The sequence below is a fragment of the Aptenodytes patagonicus genome, chromosome 6 (assembly GCF_965638725.1).
Source record: "Aptenodytes patagonicus chromosome 6, bAptPat1.pri.cur, whole genome shotgun sequence".
Taxonomy (NCBI): domain Eukaryota; kingdom Metazoa; phylum Chordata; class Aves; order Sphenisciformes; family Spheniscidae; genus Aptenodytes; species Aptenodytes patagonicus.
Genome location: NC_134954.1, coordinates 45618635 through 45635298, shown reverse-complemented (window position 1 = coordinate 45635298; position 16664 = coordinate 45618635). Strand labels below are relative to the sequence as shown.

At 44.7% G+C, this 16664-nt stretch overlaps 1 protein-coding gene across 1 annotated transcript in view; it reads right to left on the bottom strand.

The window, feature by feature from the left end:
• Positions 1-16664, bottom strand: part of FAM117B (family with sequence similarity 117 member B) — a 35832-nt gene that overhangs the window by 4968 nt on the left and 14200 nt on the right. Inside the window, exons 3-5 of the mRNA XM_076342383.1 lie at positions 10030-10122; positions 9402-9515; positions 378-521 (exon numbers count right to left, since the gene is read on the bottom strand). Coding sequence (XP_076198498.1) covers positions 378-521; positions 9402-9515; positions 10030-10122 — 351 coding nt within the window. The remainder of the gene's footprint in view (positions 1-377; positions 522-9401; positions 9516-10029; positions 10123-16664) is intronic.

The following is a 16664-nucleotide window of genomic DNA, read 5'->3' as shown; positions in this document are numbered from 1 at the left end:
AATGAAAGCTAAAAATGGGCAAGTTATGCTTCAACTGGGATGGGGACAATTCAGCATGGGCAAAGAGAAGAAAAAGTTACTACAAAAACTCTCAAAACAGACCTTTTGTCTTTTCCCCTGTTTTACTGAGATTTCTTATTTTATTGAAAAACTAATTACATCACAGTAATCACAGAGGAAAATGTTTGGATTTAAGCTTTAACTCTTTCCTTCTTTTTGCTTTCCAAAGAGACTTTTCAGTTACCTTTATTAAGGAAAGCAAAATTAATTCCAGACAAATTTAATTCAAAAACTGTGCAAAATAAAGGTTATGACTTAAAAACCTCAAAGCAAAACCAAAATCGTTATAGAAAGCAATCATGGTGGCAGATACATACAACAAGCTGTTCCTCTTTGTCTCCCGTCTCCTTAATTATTATCTCAATCTCCTGATTCAGTCCTTCTACACTGTTTCGGAATCGTGATCCCGTTGATTTGGTAATAGGTATCACAGGAACAAGAGCACTTTTTGGGATGGGAGCCTGAAGAACCAGAGAGAAACCAGTGAGAAAACAATGTAGATTTACTTACAAAACACAGTTACTATTTCTACTCAAAAGCAAACCTTTAAACAGAACACATCTACACCTCAGTATCAAGGATTTACATGAAACTATAGTGATTGTGTTAAAATGGATGCCTTAAATGAAGACACAGACATCCTGAATTTTGTTTCAAATCTAATTTCTAGCAGAAAAAGCTTTCAACAGTCTAGTCTCAAAACTTCCCTTGATATGGTCTGCCTCCAGCTCAACGTTGTTTTACAAGTGAAAATTTAACAGTAAACATTTACATGTAAGTAATTTTGAAGCCTTTAAAATATATTCACACTCATTCTGAAGCGAGCTGTACCACAATTTCACTTCCTTCACTGTTGGATTTTCCACTTGTAATTTCATTAAAATTGTATTTTAATGGAAGTCTGCTGTCACCTACAGTAACATGACACATGCAGAAGGAAAATTATTCCACAAATGCAAGATTCTACTATGCTAGAAATGTAGTAACTATATTAAGCCAGAACAAAGGGTTGACAAAACAATTTAGGAAAACTTCCACTGAAAAAATAAAATCCCAAACCCAAATGGTAACACATAGTTGCTTCAGAATGAAAATTAACGTTTTAAAAATCCAGTGTTTCAAAGTATGCATGAAAACTCCATTCTCAGAAAACGCGTTACTGAAGTTTTCCAAAGTCCCCTTTGGTACACCACAACTTCTTGAGATTTCCCACCCTCACCATTAGCATCCTCCCCCCTGTTAAAAAATCATGCTACCAGAACATTAGAAGATTCTGTCCTAAACTTCAACACAGACTCTTGGTGACTAGGCAGGGCACTACTACAGATAACGGAATGCTTCCTGCAAACATCTAGTTCAACTCAAAGAACTAGATGCCAAGCTGGTGAAGAGGGCTTTAAACTAGAGATGCCGGGGGAGGGGAACCTCAGTCCATCCCACTCCTACCAGTTTGATGCCAGGGCCAGCAACAGATGCCCAGAGCCTGGAGAAGGAACACAGGTCAGCAGGAGAGCGCCTGAAGAGCAGCACAAAGGAACTCCAGCCAGTAAGACAGCTTCATCGGGGGCCCAACTTAAATGCCCCTATGCAAACGCACGTAGCATGGGGAATAAACAAGAGGAGTTAGAGGTGCCTGCAGGGCTACGACCTTATTGGCATCACGGAGACGTGGTGGGATGGCTCCTATGATTGGAGTGTTGGGATGGAGGGATACAGGCTCTTTAGGAAGGACAGGCAGGGGAGATGAGGAAGGGGTGTCACCCTCTATGTCAATGACCAGCTGGAGTGCACGGAGCTCTGCCTGGGGATGGATGAGGAGCTGACCGAGAGCTTATGGGTCAGAATTAAGGGGAAGGCAGGGACAGGTGACATTATGGTGGGGGTCTGCTACAGGCCACCTGACCAGGAAGAGCGAGCGGATGAGGCCCTCTATAGACAGATAGGAGCAGCCTCACGCTCACAAGCCCTGGTCCTCATGGGGGACTGCAACCACCCTGACATCTCTTGGAGGGACAACACAGCAGGGTGTAAGCAATCCAGGAGGCTCCTGGAATGCGCTGATGATAACTTCCTTCTCCAAGGGGTAGAGGAGCCAACGAGGAGAGGTGCTGTGCTGGACCTTGTTCTCACCAACAAGGAGGGGCTGGTGGGGAATGTGAAGCTCAAGGGCAGCCTGGGCCGCAGTGACCACGAAATGGTGGAGTTCGAGATCCTTAGGGCACCGAGGAGGAGGGCGCACAGCAAGCTCACTACCCTGGACTTCAGGAGAGCAGACTTTGGCCTCTTCAGGGATGTGCTTGGTAGCGTGCCATGGGACAAAGCCCTGGAGGGAAGAGGGGCCCAAGAAAGCTGGCTAATAGTCAAGGATCACCTCCTCCAAGCTCAAGAGCGATGCATCCCAACAAAGAGGAAGTCAGGCAAAAACGCCAGGAGGCCTGCGTGGATGAACAAGGAGCTCCTGGACAAACTCCGACACAAAAAGGAAGCCTACAGAGGGTGGAAGCAAGGACAGGTAGCCTGGGAGGAATACAGAGAAATTGTCCGAGCAGCCAGGGATCAGGTTAGGAAAGCTAAAGCCCTGATAGAATTAAATCTGGCCAGGGACGTCAAGGGCAACAAGAAAAGATTCTATAGGTACGTCGGGGATAAAAGGAAGACGAGGGAAAATGGGGGCCCTCTCCGGAACGAAACGTGAGACCTGGTTACCCAGGATACGGACAGGCAGAGGTACTCAATGACTTTTTTGCCTCGGTCTTCACCGGCAAGTGCTCAAGCCTCACCGCCCAAGCCGCAGAAGGCAAAGGCGGGGACTGGGAGAATGAAGAGCCGCCCCCTGTGGGAGAACATCAGGTTCGAGACCACCTAAGGCACCTGAAGGTGCACAAGTCCATGGGACCCGATGAGATCCATCCACGGGTCCTGAAGGAACTGGCGGATGAAGTTGCTAAGCCACTATCCATCGTATTTGAGAAGTCGTGGCAGTCCGGTGAAGTTCCCAGGGACTGGAAAAGGGGAAACATAACCCCCATTTTTAAAAAGGGAAAAAAGGAAGACCACCCGGGGAACTCCAGGCCAGTCAGTCTCACCTCTGTGCCTGGGAAGATCACGGAACAGATCCTCCTGGAAGCTATGCTAAGGCACATGGAGGACAGGGAGGTGATTCGAGACAGCCAGCGTGGCTTCACCAAGGGCAAGTCCTGCCTGACTAACCTCGTGGCCTTCTATGATGGAGTGACTCCATCAGTGGACACGGGAAGGGCTACAGATGTCGTCTACCTGGACCTCTGTAAGGCCTTTGACACGGTCCCCCACAACATCCTTCTCTCTGAACTGGAGAGGTATGGATTTGATGGGTGGACTGTCCGGTGGGTGAGGAATCGGTTAGATGGTCGCATCCAGAGGGTAGTGGTCAACGGCTCAATGTCCAGATGGAGGTTGGTGACAAGTGGCGTCCCGCAGGGTTCCGTATTGGGACCGGTACTGTTTAATATCTTCATCAGTGACCCAGACAGTGGGATCGAGTGCACCCTCAGCAAGTTTGCAGATGACACCAAGCTGAGTGGTGCGGTCAACACGCCAGAGGGACAGGATGCCATCCAGAGGGACCTGGACAGGCTCGAGAAGTGGGCCCGTGTGAACCTCATGAGGTCTAACAAGGCCAAGTACAAGGTCCTGCACCTGGGTCGGGGCAACCCCCGGTATCAATACAGGCTGGGGGATGAAAGGATTGAGAGCAGCCCTGCCGAGAAGGATTTGGGGGTACTGGTGGATGAAAAGCTGGACATGAGCCAGCAATGTGCGCTCGCAGCCCAGAAGGCCAATCGTATCCTGGGCTGCATCCAAAGAAGCGTGGCCAGCAGGTCGAGGGAGGTGATTCTGCCCCTCTACTCTGCTCTGGGGAGACCCCACCTGGAGCACTGCGTCTAGCTCTGGAGCCCTCGGCATAAAGACAGACATGGACCTCTTGGAGCGGGTCCAGAGGAAGGTCACGGAAATGATCAGGGGGATGGAACACCTCTCCTATGAAGAAAGGCTGAGAGAGTTGGGGTTGTTCAGCCTGGAGAAGAGAAGGCTTTGGGGAGACCTTATTGCAGCCTACCAGTACTGAAAGGGGGCTCATAAAAAAGATGGGGGCAAACTTTTTAGCAGGGCCTGTTGTGACAGGACAAGGGGGAATGGCTTTAAACTAAAGGGGGGTAGATTTAGACTAGATATAAGGAAGACATTTTTTACGCTGAGGGTGGTGAAACACTGGCACAGGTTGCCCAGAGAGGTGGTGGATGCCCCATCCCTGGAAACATTCCAGGTCAGGTTGGACGGGGCTCTGAGCAGGCTGATCTAGTTGAAGATGTCCCTGCCCATGGCAGGGGGGTTGGACTAGATGACCTGTACAGGTCCCTTCCAACCCAAACTATTCTATGATTCTACAACAGCACGACACTTAAAATCACAGTAGAATTCCTGTGTAAAATTCCTAGACTATATGACCTAGTGTGCTGTGATTGAGAACATCTCCTCTACTGATTGAAGGACAGTAGCATTCTCACCTGGTCTTCAAAGTGATTTGTTTGTGTTCTTTTTATTTTTCCTCTAAGTAACAAGACTGTGCATGGACAGACACCAAAGCATTGCGACTTCGTATGCAAATTCTCAAAAACTATGCAAAATTTGTCTGGCAGAAAAACTACCTTAGAAAAATTAATGTAAACAAGAGAATTCTAAGTGCAGATCATAATGCAGACTTACTCTTACAATCACAAATCTCTAAGGCAGCAAAACTTACAAAACATTAGGAGAGATATTTAAAAAAAAAAAAAAAGACTTGCACAAGGAGTACAAAAGCTTCTGTTCAGGAAATGCTTGTGACTGTTTATGTCAACAAAAACTCAACATTCTCATAATGGCCAAACTTGGAAAGACTTTCAAAAGTTTTGCTTGAAGATAAAAAATAGAAAACAGAAACCACTGGAGAAGAGCACAAAAAAAGTCTGAGAAAGCAACCCTGCTAATTCCATTCCAAACAAGGCCTTGGATCAACAATCCCGTAAACTAACACAGGTCAATATCCAGTCATAATACAGGTATATCAGCACAAGTTTAGGCACTAATAAAGACTGTTTATGCACCCAGTTATTAAATATACACATTCTTAGGACAAACTGTTACAAAATAAAATGCAGAATGCAAGTATGTTTGTGTAAGATTTCAGCAGCCATTAGCAAAATGTGGGAATTCTCCATCTTTTAAATATGATGGCCTACCACAGAAATTCTTAGAATCATAGTACTATTTGAAGAGCTCAAAGTAGAAAAGCACAAGTTGCTCCAATAGAGTTCACTATGGTTCAATACAGCATGTTTCACTTCCAAGAGAAATAATATTCTGTACATGACTGAGGATGACTTGTTAACCCGGAGTGCCAGAGGGCGGAAAGGGAAGGAGGTACCATTACAGGGGTGGAACAACTAGCCTCAAAACAAGAAACTTTATATTAGAAATACTGCCTTCACAGAGGTCTGCATGGAGCTGGCCCCTGACGTACAGGAATAGGCTAGCAACTTTTTGACTACTCATCTGAATATTTGGGAACACACAAAATGAAGCAAGGTGCCAAACACAGGATAATAATTACAGTGCTCACATAACAACACAGTCAGGGAGTTTTGGTGTGGGACAGTTAGAGTCCTGAAACTTACAGGTATGGCATAAACTTGTAAGACATGAAATATGGGTGCTGACAAATCTAAATTGTTCTCAGGCATTTCAGAAAAATGCTGTAAGCTCTTCCAATTTTTCAACAAGCAACAGAACTTTAAATAGAATCCAAGGTCTTTTGATGCTTTCCGATATTAACATCAAACCATCTCAAGGTTGAATGCATCATGATAATTCCACTCTAAAAATGAAATATTCTACCTGTGTAAGGTGGTAAGAGTGACACAAAAAAAAAAAAACCCACTGCAAACTGCATGCAGTCGGTCTCAGTATTAGCAGTTGCTTAGGATCAGTCGATTGGTAAGACATTAAGGACACATGCTTCCCAGGAAAGGGAAAGGAGGGGGCTTGATGGTTCATAGTGTCAGGTAGCAGCATAACATCAGCCAAGTGCACTGAGGAAAAAAAGATTATTTTGAAAGACCTAACCATTTATTCTGTCTGGCTTCAGCTCTGGCCTCAATTCTAGTTTCTCTATTAAATTAACACTTAAAATAAAGGAAGATCCCATTGGTTTGACTCCTGTTTACAAATTTAGTAATTAATTCAAAATCCAACATTCTCAGAAGCATCCTGAGATCACCTGAAGAGGCTATGGCCTTTCTGCAAACCCCTCTTCCTGTAAAGAGAGGCAGAATGGAACATTTCTGGCATCATGAAAACAAACAAACAAAAAACATTCAATTGCTCTGGAAAAAAATGTAGTCAGCAGCAGCAAGGGCTTGATCAAGTTCCTCACTTGGAGTTTACCTGGTCTCTGTGAAGGGACTACCGAGGCAATTTCCTAACACATTTTGTCGGCCTCGTCAGGAATCCAATTCCTTGAGCTCAGAAATCTTTGACTGTAGAGGGTCATACAACAACTGCAAGTTTCCTTCAAGTTGGGAATGTAGAAAAATTTCTAAATGTTCTAATCGCTAACTGCAAGTGTTTCCACACAGTGCATCCCACAAATCCTGAAGGAACTGAGCGGCTGCCTGAAATTCTAGTTTAGCAGTTCCTTAGAAAGGAATGAAAAAGCCTAGGAACTTTGCCCTTGATGCCTACAGTTACAGATTTTCACTCTGACTTAGAAAGCAGCCTCTAAATGCCATTAATCTAAACTCTTCACTTACTCTTTTTGAAACCTTCTGTAACTTCCCCCTTCGCAAGTAGCTTGACACAGCTGGCACAAAGTTTACCAAGAAAAACAATGGTTTGTTTTGTAACACAATGCTGGAAAAGCTGCTTTGCCTCAGTTTATATTTTATAGTCTGTTTCACAAGCCCAAAAACTAATTATCTGTTGTGCAATATTTTATTCACATGAAGTTTGGCAGAATGCAAAAGACCTCCGTACAAGAAGCAAAATTTCATTAGCATAATAATAAAGTAATTATGATGTGAAAAAATTTATATACATAATTGGGGGGGTATTTTTCAGAGTAGTAGCATCACTGTTCATTTTAAAAATTAAAAACCACTAAGATTATCTATGTTAAAGTGACAGTAGCTTAGCATTCAGAAACCTACAGGTTTGTAAAATACCAAGCCAACCCTGTTAGAGTGCATGTAATTCTCCAGTGTACTGAAGGGCCTACACCAAAAGTTCCTCAGTACACTTTTTCGTGGTTGAAATGCCTCAATTGCCCACAAGTACAGAACAAATTTTCAAACAAGTTCTACAAATTTGGATAAAATACCTGCATCAAGTATTTTGACCTGCCCCCTTTTTTTTTTTTTTTTAAAATGTGTCTCTCCAATTTTCATAAACTTTCTCAAAAAACCCTAGAAAGGGATTGGGTCATTTATTTGCCTTTCTTCTTTCATCATTTTGGACTGTTCTGACTTGAGCTACAGCAGTCACTAAGATTAGCAGCGTGCTACACTGCATCCGTACTTCAGTAAAGCAGATCAAAATGTAGGAATTTGTACTAGACAGCCTGTTTAAAATTCAAACTGTTCTTCTGCTATACAGAACAGGAGGAAGAAACAGCTTCTGTTTCAAGATTTAAAGAGTTTGAAGAAGTAATTCCTAAATTGTTATGTCAAAAAATGTAATTCTAAAAAAAAATCCTAAATACGATACTTCTAGTAGCACAGAATTCAAACTAATAACAAACTGAATTCAAGAGGCATTTATGTCCTGAAAATTCATGACTCCTAATTTAAATGAACTACAGCAGGGATAAGTTAGGGTCTGAGACAAAAGATGCTACTGATTTTTATACTATGTAGGAGTTAAGAACATTTCAAGACAAATTCGAAACACTGTTCTACTTTCTTATTTCCAGTCTTGAAGTATAACAGATACACTCAGACAGCTGACTTCTATCTATGAAAGAACCTGGCTGCTCAGGACTGTGTGTATGGTTCTCCCTTCTATTTTTTATTTCATCCGTTATCAGAATGGGTAAGTACCTGTAGAACAGGACACATGCTGATGTCACAACAGCTTCCCTCCCTGGCCTAAATTATTTCCAGAAGGATGAAAACTGTTTCCTTTCTGTCGTTCCATCAACTGGTATCAAAGTACGATATTTACTAGAACAATGCTAAATGCATTTCAGGAGTAATTGGGAATATGGTTAGATTTGCAGAGAAGCTTCACAGCTGAAGTACTTTCTCAATTCACAACACTAACAGTTCCACAGTTTCTTTCAACTACATTGACTTGCAAGGCAATTGTGAGGGATTCGTTCTTTTTGTAATTGTGTGTATACCATAAATACACATTCATGAGATATAGTGAGGGGGAGAGGAGGGGAAGGTTTTTCTCTGGAAAAATTGACCAAACTTTCCTATTGGTTTTCTTTAAGTTACTCAAGCAAAACAGACTTGAAAAAGGATCTGTGGGTCTAAAAGCCTGTAATTTTTTTCCACCTGCTGTCAATTGAGCTAAAAATACTATCTCTCTGCAAACCTGACCTCATTAACAGTCTTGATATAAAACTAAAACTGCACACAGAACACGTGGTGGCCTAACCATCACAATTTTTTAAGTGATTACTACGTAAAGTCTCAAGGCATGATAAATGACAGGGAAGAAAAAAAAAAATCTTACAAAGGCTGAATGAAGCCATCAAGAGTATAAACATTTTTAATAGAGTACATAAAAGTCCCACTGAATAGCCTTTCATCAGGTAAGCTCTCTAAATCAGTTCATCATAGGATTAGACAAGTGCTATTGTCAAGACACAAAACGTGATCAGCAAAAACTACAATTTTGAGTGTACCATTTTACCACCAGTTTGCTCCATGCCATATTCTACATACAAATTCGTAATTGTTACAGCAACGCGTAATGAAAAAGATAATCTGTGGTTTTAGATTAAACTTATCTGTCGTCCTTTTGTAGAGTCTGCAGAATGCACTTTAAGAGTCTTGCTTTAAGGAAGGATCTAACTATCTGAAATTCTTTGAAAGTGGGAGTTCAAAGCCAACCCAGCCAAGTAGCAAAAAGATCTGGGACCCCATACACTCGAGGAAGTCTAAGGAAATGGATCTATTTCATAGAATTCAGCTGTAGCTACAACGTATTTAGCAGTATGTGGTATTTCTAAGTTCACTTTAAGACAAATCACAACCTTGAAAGGAGTTAAAAATAGTATTAGCTACTCAATATGTCCAAAAAGCGCACAGCCTTACCTGACTGTGGTTAATGGCTGCATGGTTACCATGAAATGGAGACTGTCTTTCTTTATCACGATGATGCCTACTGCTGTGTTTGCTTCTCTGCAATTGTTGACGTAATTTTGCAATCTAATAAAGGAAAAATTCACATCAGATTGCACCAGATATATTCAGGTACACACATAGTTTCATCAGTTTATTCCATCACTTAGTTAAAATTCTTTACTACCACAACGTTCATAATTATGGCCAGCACTAAACTAGACTCAAGTTCTTGCAAACCTAACATGTTAGCTATCAGTTCAGCTGAAGCCCAGAAGATACCTCTGGAGGATTAATGAAAGAACTTGAAATACATAGTTTGAAAGTCATTTGGTTGCTGCTGTATTTCCTCCTTTGATGAACAACGTCACCTGCATTTGACACTTTCTTTCCCACACATTCAGATCAAAATTTTTAATATATGAAATTATTACATGAAATCAATACCAATGAACAGCTATTTCTTATTTTTTACCAAGCCCACGATCTGTATAATAAAACAAAGCTGTACAATATTCATGCCTGCCTGAAAACTCACAGTAACAGTGCATACCAGTAAAAAATTTAATCCAAAGGTATCTCAAATAATAGTATTTCTGACCTCCTTGAGTTGATCATTGCTGCCCCATGATGCTGAACGTTTGTGTGAGCTTCTCTTCTTTTCTAAATATTCTTCAGCCCAGGCACTTTCTGTCTGCAGCAAGAAGATTACAGGATTAATTTGAAAAAGGTAATTCCTACTTTCTGGCAGAATATTTTGAGACAAGCTAGAAGAGAGAACAGTGTTAAGATTTGCTAGATTCAGAACTGCGAGTGAAAAGCAGTCACTGACTAGAAGCCTTTCTGACAAGTAAAGTATGAAAAAGTGGAGTGAAACTATGTAATTTAAAAAAAAAACCTACACAAAAAAACCAACTTTCAGACCTACTCTAATACAGGAATGTGCTAGCTTCCTTTCCAAATTATTGAGCATAAGGCAGCATTAAAAGCCAGATGTACCACAAGCTGCTATAGAGCTCTGAAGAACCAGTACGACAGTGCTGAATTTGGGGGAGATGGTATATTTTATTTCATTTCCTGCACAGATGCTGACCTTGTTATTTCTGATGCATTAGCAAGGGTAGCTTGGTGTAAACATTGTGAAAGCCTGCACCAGTACAGCTTCAAAATCATGTTCTTGCTGAGAAAGAATGAGAATGAGGAAGGCAAGGCATATAAGCACCACTAGAGCTACTGCAAAGCAGGCAATTAATTTATTAATGCCTCAAAGGGCTTCAGGTTCACAGTTGTCTCAGGCCAAGCAGAAAGCAACACAGATAATACTAAGCTAGTTTCACTAAACCAACAGAGTCATTAACATTTAATAAAGAAACCTGCAAACATACTGTGTGTCGTGGTTTAACTTCAGTCGGCAACTAAGCACCACGCAGCCGCTCGCTCACTCCCCCCCACCCGGTGGGATGGGGGAGAGAATTGGAAGAGCACAAGTGAGAAAAACTCGTGGGTTGAGATAAAAACAGTTTAATAATTGAAATAAAATGATAATAATAATAATATAATAATAATAATAATAATAATAATAATAATAATACACAAAGCAAGTGATGCACAGTACAATTGCTCACCACCTGCCGACCGATGCCCAGCCAGTCCCCGAGCAGCGGCCCCCCCGGCCAGCTTTCCCCAGTTTATGTACTGAGCATGACGTCACATGGTATGGAATGTCCCTTTGGCCAGTTTGGCTGTGCCCCCTCCCAGCTTCTTGTGCACCTTCAGCCTTCTCAGTCGGTAGAACATGGGAAGCTGAAAAGTCCTTGGCTAGTGTAAGCATTACCTAGCAACAACTAAAACATCGGTGCGTTATCAACTTTGTTCTCATCCTAAATCCAAAACACTGTACCAGCTACTAGAAAAGAAATTAACTCTATCCCTGCCGAAACCAGGACAATATCCACCCCTTATTCTATACCATCTGCATCATGCTCAAGTCTCATATTTTCCAGTACATTTTCATTAATCACCACCCCTTTATATATATATATATACACACACACACACACACACAGAGATATCATTCCCTTCGTCTGTGGGCCATCCCTCTAAAATGTTCGGTGAGTTCATTTAGTCCATGACTTCGGGCTCCATCTGTCATAATAATCTTTCAGGGCAGGAAAAATGGAGATGGTATGTGGTGTTGGATTGTTCCATGTTGAAGTCAGTTCTGGTACCATCATCACTGTGCTTTGCTTGGTTTCACTGAAGTTATTCTCCATTAGTCTGGGTGATTCTTATTGTAATAACATTAGTATGGCATATAATATTATTAGTATTATTAGTATATCTGTGTATTATTAGTATAACTATTATAACTATAATTAGTAGTTAACATCACATAATTCAGATCATTGGCTATTCTCACCCAAAATCAAATCCCCTTGAGGTACACATCGGACTTCCCCATCCTCCCGCATTATCCACCAAGTGCACCCAGGTCCTTGAGCAAAAGCAATCCCATGGATGGGTCTGCCTCTGCCTGAGGCAGGAATAACCCAGACTGTCTTCCCCAGCATATTTTTTATGTGCACTACAGGAACTTTATTCCCATCTACAGTACGTAAAAGTTCTGACTGGGCAGGGCCTGCTCGATTGGCAGATCCCCGAGTGTTGACTAACCAGGTGGCCTTTGCTAAATGCATATCCCAATGTTTGAACGTCCCGCCACCCATTGCTCTCAGTGTAGTCTTTAACAGTCCATTGTATCGTTCAATTTTCCCAGAGGCTGGTGCATGATAGGGGATGTGATACACCCACTCAATGCCGTGCTCTTTGGCCCAGGTGTCTATGAGGTTGTTTCGGAAATGAGTCCCATTGTCTGACTCAATTCTTTCTGGGGTGCCATGTCGCCATAGGACTTGCTTTTCAAGGCCCAGGATAGTGTTCCGGGCAGTGGCATGGGGCACGGGATATGTTTCCAGCCATCCGGTGGTTGCCTCCACCATTGTAAGCACATGGCGCTTGCCTTGGCGGGTTTGTGGGAGTGTGATATAATCGATCTGCCAGGCCTCCCCATATTTATATTTCAACCATCGTCCTCCATACCAAAAAGGCTTTAACCGCTTGGCTTGTTTGATTGCAGCGCATGTTTCGCATTCATGGATAACCTGGGCTATAGTGTCCATGGTCAAGTCCACCCCTCGATCACGAGCCCACCTATATGTTGCATCTCTTCCTTGGTGGCCTGAGGTGTCATGGGCCCACCGAGCTAGAAATAATTCACCCTTATGTTGCCAGTCCAGATCCACCTGAGCCACTTCAATCTTAGCAGCCTGATCCACCTGCTGGTTATTTTGATGTTCTTCAGTGGCCCGACTCTTGGGTACGTGAGCATCTACGTGATGGACTTTTACAACCAGGTTCTCCACCCGGGCAGCAATATCTTGCCACAATGCGGCAGCCCAGATGGGTTTGCCTCTGCGCTGCCAGTTGTTCTGCTTCCATTGCTGCAACCACCCCCACAGGGCATTTGCCACCATCCATGAGTCAGTATAGATATAGAGCACTGGCCACTTTTCTCGGTCAGCAATGTCTAAAGCCAGCTGGATGGCCTTTACTTCTGCAAATTGGCTCAATTCACCTTCTCCTTCAGCAGTTTCTACAACTTGTCACATAGGACTCCATACAGCAGCTTTCCACCTCCGATGTTTTCCCACAAGACGACAGGACCCATCAGTGAACAGGGCATATTGCTTCTCATTTTCTGGTAGTTCATTATACATTGGGGCCTCTTCAGCACGCGTTACCTCCTCCTCTGGCAATATTCCAAAATCTTTGCCCTCTGGCCAATCCATGATCACTTCCAGGATTCCTGGGCGACTGGGGTTTCCTATTCGAGCCTGTTGTGTGATCAGTGCGACCCACTTACTCCACGTAGCATCAGTTGCATGATGTGTACAGGGGACCCTCCCTCTGAACATCCAGCCTAGCACCGGCAGTCGGGGTGCCAGGAGGAGCTGTGCTTCAGTGCCGATCACTTCTGAAGCAGCTCGAACCCCTTCATATGCTGCTAATATCTCTTTTTCAGTTGGAGTATAGCGGGCCTCGGATCCTCTGTATCCCCGACTCCAAAACCCTAGGGGTCGACCTCGAGTCTCCCCTGGTGCTTTCTGCCAGAGGCTCCAGGTAGGGCCATTCTCCCCGGCTGCGGTATAGAGCACATTTTTTACCTCTTGCCCTGCCCGGACTGGCCCCAGGGCTACTGCATGAACTATCTCCCGTTTAATTTGTTCAAAAGCTTGTCGTTGCTCAGGGCCCCATTTGAAATCGTTCTTCTTTCGGGTCACTTGATAGAGAGGGTTTACAATCAGACTGTAATTTGGAATGTGCATTCTCCAAAAACCCACGACGCCTAAGAAAGCTTGTGTTTCCTTTTTGCTAGTTGGTGGAGACATGGCTGTTATTTTGTTGATCACATCCATTGGGATCTGACGACGCCCATCTTGCCATTTTATTCCTAAAAATTGGATCTCCTGTGCAGGTCCCTTGACCTTACTTTGTTTTATGGCAAAACCGGCCTTCAGCAGGATTTGGACTATTTCCTTCCCTTTTTCAAAAACTTCTCCTGCTGTGTTGCCCCACACGATGATATCATCAATGTATTGCAGGTGTTCTGGAGCTCCACCCTGTTCTAGTGCAGTCTGGATTAGTCCATGGCAAATGGTAGGGCTGTGTTTCCACCCCTGGGGCAGTCGGTTCCAGGTGTACTGAACACCCCTCCAAGTGAAAGCAAACTGTGGCCTGCACTCCGCTGCCAAAGGGATTGAGAAAAACGCATTAGCAATATCAACTGTGGCATACCAGTTGGCTGCCTTTGACTCCAGTTCGTATTGAAGTTCTAGCATGTCTGGCACAGCAGCACTCAGCGGTGGTGTGACTTCATTTAGGCCACGATAGTCTACTGTTAGTCTCCACTCTCTATTAGACTTCCGCACTGGCCATATGGGACTGTTAAAGGGTGAGCGGGTCTTGCTGATCACTCCTTGGCTCTCCAGTCGACGAATCAGCTTATGGATGGGAATCAGGGAGTCTCGGTTGGTGCGATATTGCCGCCGGTGCACTGTGGTGGTAGCAATTGGCACTTGTTGGTCTTCGACCTTCAGCAACCCCACAACAGAGGGGTCCTCCGAAAGACCAGGCAAGGCGGACAGCTGTTTAATTTCCTCCATCTCCAAGGCAGCTATACCAAAAGCCCACCGGTACCCTTTTGGGTCCTTGAAATACCCTCTCCTGAGGTAGTCTATGCCAAGGATGCACGGAGCATCTGGGCCAGTCACAATGGGGTGCTTCTGCCACCCGTTCCCAGTTAAACTCACTTTGGCTTCCAATACAGTTAGCTGTTGGGATCCCCCCGTCACCCCAGAAATACAGATGGGTTCTGCCCCTATATAGCTTGATGGCATTAGGGTACACTGTGCACCGGTGTCTACCAGAGCCTTATACTTCTGTGGGTCTGACGTGCCAGGCCACCGAATCCACACAGTCCAGTAAACCCGGTTGTCCCTTTCCTCCCCCTGGCTGGAGGCAGGGCCCCTCTAATCCTCATCACAGTACTCATTTCTCATTTCTTGTACGTACGGGTCAGAAGTTTCTTCATTAAGATCAAGAGTAAGATCAGCCCTTCTACTCTCTCTGGGGAACTGCCCGCTGGAAACTGGAGCAGCAATTTTCCTGGAAGAACCTCTTTCTGTGATTGTTTTCCCTTGCAATTCGCGTACCCGTGCCCCTAGGGCTGCAGTAGGTTTCCCATCCCACTTCCTCATGTCCTCTCCGTGGTCACGCAGATAAAACCATAGGGTGCCCCGTGGTGTGTACCCTTTATATTCTCTCTCTTGAGCAAAAGAACGCTTACTTCTAATAGCCGAGATACTGGTCCGTACAGGTGAGGAGTAGGACCTTTCCTCTCTGAGTTGCTGGATCTCCCGGGACAGTTTTTCGGACAGTTTCTCCACAGCCGAGACGAGGGAGGAAGAGAGACTTTCCTCGTATTGCCGGAGTTGACTAGCCAATTCATCCACTGTTTGTTCCTCTCCATCTTTCCAGGTTATCACTGCCAATGAATTGGCGTATGGTGAGCTCCTTATAAACTTCCGCCACATGGGTCGTGTGCACTTGACTTCGTCTGGATCTTTGGATAGTTGTTTATTGTTCAGGTCATCATAAATCACCTCCAGCACAGCTAATTCTCTCAGAAACTGGATACCCTTCTCCATGGTGGCCCACTTGCTTGGGCGACATATGACATCTTCCTTAAAGGGATACCTTTCCTTCACGCTTGACAAGAGTCGCCTCCAAAGGCTGAGGATACGTGTCCCTTTTCCAATTGCTTTATCAATGCCCCCTTCCCTAGAAAGGGATCCCAGCTGCTTGGCTTCCCTACCCTCTAATTCCAGGCTACTGGCCCCATTATCCCAGCATCGGAGCAGCCAGGTGACAATATGCTCACCTGGACGACGGCTGAAATCTTTTCGTATATCTCGCAGCTCACTCAGGGATAGAGATCGGGTGGTCACTGCCTCGTTTATGAGTTCTTCCTCTTCCTCCTCCCCGATCAGCGGCCGGCTCTCCTCCTCCCGTTCTCGTGATGGCCCTTCTCCAGGGTATTCGTACAGTTCTTCCTCCGGTTCCCTTTTAGAAGAAGCTTCTTCCTCCCTTACTAAACGAGCCGACTTCCGCTTCCAAAATTTCTTCTTGTGTACAGGGGCGACTGATACCGGCACAGGCTGGTTCTTTGGTTCAGCCACAGGGCCTGTCGCCGGGGTTGGAGTGGTCGCAGTGCAAGTGCATGTCACCGGAGTCCGAGTAGCCGCAGGGCCTGTTGCCGGGGTCTGAGTGACTGCAGTGCAAGTGCATGTCGCCGGGGTCTGAGTGGCCGCAGTGCAAGTGCATGTCGCCGGGGTCTGAGTGGCCGCAGTGCAAGTGCATGTCGCCGGGGTCTGAGTGGCCGCAGTGCAAGTGCATGTCGCCGGGGTCTGAGTGGCCGCAGTGCAAGTGCATGTCGCCGGGGTCTGAGTGGCCGCAGTGCATGTCGCCGGGGTCTGAGTGGCCGCAGTGCATGTCGCCGGGGTCTGAGTGGCCGCAGTGCATGTCGCCGGGGTCTGAGTGGCCGCAGTGCATGTCGTTTTACTGTCAGAGCCAGAGACCTTCCCTTCCCTTTGAGGGCACTGAATGGTGTTGAACAGG